This window comes from Aegilops tauschii, chromosome 3 (assembly GCF_002575655.3).
Source record: "Aegilops tauschii subsp. strangulata cultivar AL8/78 chromosome 3, Aet v6.0, whole genome shotgun sequence".
NCBI lineage: Eukaryota > Viridiplantae > Streptophyta > Magnoliopsida > Poales > Poaceae > Aegilops > Aegilops tauschii.
Window position 1 is genome coordinate 183,253,199 of NC_053037.3, and position 6,047 is coordinate 183,259,245.

The window sequence follows — 6,047 nt, forward strand, 5'->3', positions numbered from 1 at the left end:
GGCAAAGTAAGCCGAACCAAACACCCCCTTACACAAGACACACCGCTATGCTCAAGAACACGACAGATGGACTGGTGTTTCATCCGACACACCGCAGGGTCGAGGACTGAAGTGCAGCCCCAATCGCAAAAAGGACTGCAGTACAGATGAAATTGAAGAGCAACTGAGGTTGAAACATGGCAGTATTTCAAGAGGTACATTCTTTAATGTTCAGACACGACATTTACCATGGATCTGGATACGATAAGCCAATTCTCATCTTGATATTTGTTCCACAATCCAAATATCCCGGTATCAGTTGGCATATACTCAAACATGTAAAAAGGAAATTACATAACGGATACTGGATAACCAAGTCCGAGACACTAAAGAACCAAAATCTGAAGTTCCAGGTTTCAGCCATTACAACACCAGTTTTGATACCAATAAGGCTGCAACTTAATGCCCAAAAAAGTACCGCAATTTAACTAACATCATTGTAGAAGCTAGGCTCCAATCGACGTGGACTTCTGTCGGCCATCTGGAATGGCAAAAAGCATAATTGGTTTGGACGACCGGATAAATGGAACATCACACCTGTAATAGCCTTTCCTTTCGAGCTGTATAACTTCTCCTTTCTTCACGTTCCGCATGTTCGGGTCTCCAAGAGCTAAAGCTTCTCGTCGAGTGCAAGGGTTGAGATTGTCAAGGAAGTCCTCATCTTCTTCCAGCTGCAAAATGTGCTAGATATTAGGATCTGAAGTACATGAAGATACCACTCAATGATGGAATGAGACATGGACACAATGATGGAAGAGACAACTCATCCAAGAAACATCATGACATATACATATAAAAAGAAGAAAACTAAATATCACCAACATCAGATTTCAACACTAGTAGGACAGAATATGGATAGGTTGCCATGTTGAGTTCCCACCAATTCATCAAATCAAAAGTCTCAAACTGTGCTAATTTAGTATCTAACTAGTCCAAGTGAAAAAGACTAACTAGTCTAAGTGAAAAAACATGCATACTACTAGAATGATAGCACAAAACGCGCGTAGTTGAAAACATAGTAACTGCGCCACAGAAGTACCTAACTAGTCTAAGTGAAAAAGCATGCATATGGTTTTGGTGCCCATGTGGTTGCATGCCTACCAACATGAACTTAGAACATGAGTTCTTACCTTCTTCTTATTAATTAGGTAGTCAAAATCTACCAAAGAGAGAGACACAAGATCTTCAATATCTGATAGCCATGTTAGTTTCAGCTTTGTCATCTTCACTGACCCTTCAAGATGGAGTTCACCAACTAGTTGAGTAACTGTTCCATCATCTGTCTTGATTTCTCTAATGATAGCATTTCCCCAGTCCATCAAAGTAACTTCCTCGCCCACGCTAACGACTGATGCATCAGCATACTCTAGCCAAATTCTGTTTGCAAACGTCGTAGCCTTCTTTCCAGCACCCTCGTGTTTCTTGTGCCTTGGTAAGATTCGAACAAATGGTTCCTCTGGACCATTAGTAAGGGTCAAAAGCACGCGTTTGTCTTTCAGCACAGCAGTATGCCTTCCACACACAGGATCAACTATCTTCTTGTTGATTGTCCAGAGTTTATCCCACTCCATAAGATTGAGATTTTTTGAGGCACCCTTCACAAATAGGAAATACAAAAAAAGAAAAAGGGAGTTAATAACTCGGTTACTCAGATATACATATAGTTGCAAGACATAAAGAGCAACTTGTTAGAAAATTACCTGCTCCAGTATAAATTGGATCAATGCTTCAATCTTCAAGCCACGGCGTACAATGCCTTGTACAGTGGGAAAGCGTGCGTCAGTCCAGTCCTCCACCATATTGTTTTGGACGAACCACAGAAGCTTGCGCTTGCTAAGAACGGTATAAACCATATTCAGCCTGCTGAACTCATAGATTTCTACCCTCCGCAGGCCCATGTCTTGAAGGATACGATAGTACTGTGCATTCCGATCATGGTATTCGCTTGAACGAAGAGCATGAGTCACTCCTTCTAGTGCATCAACAAATGGGCAAGCGAAGTCATAAGTTGGATAGACCTTGTATTTTGAGCCAACGCGATGATGGGGATCAGGGTTACAACGATAGTAAACAGGATCTCGAAGTGATTTGTTTGGATCCTGCATGTCAAGTTTACCGCGTACACAGCACTCGGTACCCCTTTTGGTGCCATTAACCATCTCTTTCCACAGCGACAAGTTCTCCTCAACAGTACTGTTTCTACGTTTAGATTCCACACCATCCATCCTTTCACTCCTCATTTGCTCCTTGGGTGTATCATCAACATATGCCTTTCCCTGCTTAATCAAACTTTCAGCCATTTCCATTAGCTTTGGAAAGTTATCTGATGTGTATGTAACTACATCGTATTTAACCCCAAGTGTCTCAATATCTTTCAGGACATTCTCAACAAATTCATTGCTTTCTTTAGAAGGATTTGTGTCATCAAATCGAACTATTAAACGCCCTTTATATCTTTCTGCAAAATACTTGTTCAACAGTGCAGCCTTTGCATGACCAATGTGGAGATACCCGCTAGGCTCTGGGGCAAAACGAACGCAAACCTCCCCAACTTTAGCACCTGGGAGATCTATTTCATGACCTGACGTGTTCTCCTTCAAACCAGGCACCTTTTCTTTCAAGCTTGGCGCAGGAGATTTGCCAATTCCGCGCTTTCCAACATAAGCAGATGTAACTTCATCTAGTGCGTCTGCATAGTCTGCAGCTACACTGTTGAACCAGCGGACAAGGCTCTGGTATTTTTTTGACCTCCTTAGACTTTCCCATCGTTGACCAGTTCCTGAGGAAAAGAGCTGTTACCTCCAAGGGAGGAGAGAGAGAGAGAGACCAATAAATTACTCAACAATGAAAGCCAGATAATTACCTGTGAGATTTGACCACACAACAATGTCAGCAATTGATAGACCGTAACCAACCAAAAAGGTTCGAGATGCCAAGTATCCATCAAGAAATAAGCAAGCGGCTTCAAATTCAGAGCCTGACAGAATGAGTGGTGCGTACTCGAGCCATTGGTCAACCTACAGATGTGAAAACAATAGCAACTCAGGAGATAGTGAGAGATGATCTTGAAAATCAATTACAAACAGCATAAAAGCAGAACATACATGTGCTGCCTGAATATCGTCTTGGCCATAGAAGCTGGAAAGAGATGCAGCACGTGCAATGTACCGGAGAATTGTGTTGACACCATGTATAAAATCCCTGTACAGAATCATGATAGATTCATTGAGAAACTACATAGTACCAAACAAAAATACTGCGATATCTTTCCCTAATAATAAAGCACGGATTGACTCCGTGGGTTCACCGTCACAATACGCTTCTTCCCATGAATTTACGCTTTCAGTTTTTTCACCTATATTATTTTCTACATCCGAGGTGGTACTATTTGACGTGGGCGAATTAAACGAGATTTAAGGAAGGGAGGCCACAAAATGAGTCAGGAAGGAAATTCGTGGGCGAATTAAACGAGATTTAAGGAAGGGAGGCCACAAAATGAGTCAGGAAGGAATTAATGCATGAGGAGGAGTGTTGGGGGGCGCCCTGCCATTGGCTAATTCAAAGAGATTTAAAGAGGCGAGGCCACATAATAAAAGAGCAAGGAAGGAAATTAATCCATGAGCAGGAAGGTGATGGATTTGGACTTAAAGAGGCGCGAGGCCACGTAATAAAAGAGCAAGGAAGGAAATTATCCATGAGCAGGAAGGAGTCTTGATCAACTACAAAATTAAAAAGATTTACCTAATATTTTACGTGAATTAAAAAGATTCTCTATTTTTTGATTTACTATTTTGCTTTATGCTTCATGAAATGTTTGAACCTGGACTTATTCATAAACTTACATTTAATGTTAGACCCCATTATCCCTAAATTTGATGTTAACTATGTAGCGGGACAGTTCCTTGACCAGACCAATTGTATATGAACCGGTGTTTTCTCTGTTGCAAAAGCACATGCGTTGTGCTAGGGAGCATGGGTGTGGTGATGGTGCATGCACCAAGTGTAGTTGAGAAAATAACTCACCATCATTACAAGTCCGCAAAATTACAAGTCGGCACGGGAAGAGGCTCTCAAAACAGCATGCTCGAGTATGATGATCAAGCTCATCGCCTTGGGATTGATCATGTTCGTTATGAATATTCACACAACAAGACCACCATCAACAATGATGGCGAAGGGAAGAAGTGGTAATGCAGATGGGTCAGTAGGAACGTGTACAAGGATTTGTTTCTCCCGTTGCAACGCACGGGCATTTTTTCTAGTTTCACCAATAAAACTGTTTTGATTGACAGATCATGTTCTAACAGTCATCAGTTCCATCACAATAATTTCCTTGAACCAAGAATATTAGGACGAGGAGATTAAAATAAGAGCTAATCTTCAGAGTCGACTAAAGAAACTATTCAAACATTTATCATGGTAGTAAAGTGTCCACAGTAATTGTAACATAAGGAATGTAGCAGTTAATCAGAGAGAGACGGAGAGAATTATACTTGAAAATTGATCACTTACCCAGAACTGAAGTGTAGTGTGGGCACTGAACCTGAGGCAAGGGTCGGATCAATGATTAGGAGAACACCTGCAATCTTAGCAGCCGAAATGATGGAAAGTGGTGGGCTGTCCTGGGGGAATGCTAGTTTGAGCTCCATTCAGTCCCTTGCAAGCCAAAGAGTGGAAACCTGCCAATGGCAGATAAATGTTGGCAGATCAATGAATAAGTCATGATTCGCACACATGTTTATCTTTTGATTTTCACAAGCAGAAAAGATGCATTAACCCCGTGAGTTAGCAAAGATGCAAAAGTACTTGATCGTTGGAACATTAGTTAGGTCAAGCAGATTTCAGAAGGCCCATACATGATAAAATGAACCGAATTAGCAGTTACAGCGATTAAACCTTTCGACTATAAATTGCTTTAAACAAATTGCAAGCCTTTGACTGACAATGACCACACTTCAGGCTGTGACGCAACTCTCACGGGATCACCGCATGAGCAACAGTCGCTACTAATTTCTATAGAGATAAAAACAAGAAGAAAACGCACTTTGCGGCAAGCAGACTGTCCCGAGTTCACAAGAGATAAAGTTTCTCTTAGACTTATATTTTGAGATGACACGGCATCAGATCAAGGTCTGAGACCGAAGCTGGGGCATGGAGAAGGGGCGGATCTAGATGGCGTGCCGGATGTACACCGGCACAAAACTTGGAGGTTAACTGCTTTGGGTTTAAGCAATTATTGGTTGACTGTAAAGCTTATACCTGAAAATCCGATGTCCAAGATGGCGGACCGGGTGGAGACAGCAGGGACGGCGATGGCGGCGGCGAGCCGCGTGACGACGCGGAGGGGTCAGGAGGAGGTGGAGGTGGTGACGGCGGCCGGCGGCTACAGGGACTAGGGCACAGCGGTAGACTAGAAGAGATTTATTATAGCCGCATCGGGTCGGGTTGGACTGGGGGACGGGTGGGTCAGAGCCAGGGTTGGCAGCCAACATATATGCGTGTTTGGTTGCCCGCGCAAAAAGAAAAAAGTCTGTTTGATTGCCTGGTTTCTCAAAGCAGACCAGAACGTGGCTCGCTGAAAACGCTTGAATCGGCAGTTTCTTGTGAGTCAGGCAGAGTGCGGCACGAGATCGCACGGGCGGGTGCGACGCGAGGGCGAGGGGGATGGCGGGAGATGGGAAATCTGGCGCGTCGTCCCGGCGCCAAATCTAGCCTCACCCCCTTTCTACTCGCTTGCCCATAGCCACTTTCTTTCCTACTACCTCACCACCGGCGGTGGCTGCGATTTCAGATATGCGCTAGAGGCGGCGGCGGCGGCGGCGTTTGCGGCGGATCTGGTGTTCCCTTTGCTGTTGGCCACCGCCTGGTCGACCTTATCTGTGTCATGGCTCTCCATACGCCGTCCTCGTCTCCGATGCCAGTAAGTAGCACCCCCTCTCCCCTTTGTTAGGTCGGTGATTAGACCGTTAGGCAAGGTGTAGGATCGATTTCCGATTGAACGAAACGTC

General features: G+C 43.9%; 1 protein-coding gene across 1 annotated transcript; it reads right to left on the reverse strand.

The window, feature by feature from the left end:
* Positions 1-222: 222 nt before the first annotated feature.
* LOC109750259 (glutamate--tRNA ligase, cytoplasmic) lies at positions 223-5,502 on the reverse strand. Its single transcript, XM_020309219.2, has 7 exons — positions 5,299-5,502; positions 4,552-4,718; positions 3,144-3,240; positions 2,903-3,056; positions 1,740-2,818; positions 1,170-1,634; positions 223-710 (listed from the first exon to the last, which is right to left on the reverse strand). Exons 2-7 carry the CDS (start codon positions 4,686-4,688, stop codon positions 486-488), a joined length of 2,157 nt encoding a protein of 718 aa, XP_020164808.1. The 5' UTR covers positions 4,689-4,718; positions 5,299-5,502; the 3' UTR covers positions 223-485.
* Positions 5,503-6,047: the final 545 nt, after the last annotated feature.

Excerpts from the sequence above, each read along its gene's own strand:
- LOC109750259 (XM_020309219.2), bottom strand. The coding sequence starts at position 4,688 with ATGGAGCTCAAACTAGCATTCCCCCAGGACAGCCCACCACTTTCCATC. Across the intron at positions 3,241-4,551 it reads ACACTACACTTCAGTTCTGG|GGATTTTATACATGGTGTCA; the intron begins GTAAGTGATCAA and ends GATTCTGTACAG. Across the intron at positions 2,819-2,902 it reads TGTGTGGTCAAATCTCACAG|GAACTGGTCAACGATGGGAA; the intron begins GTAATTATCTGG and ends TCTTTTCCTCAG.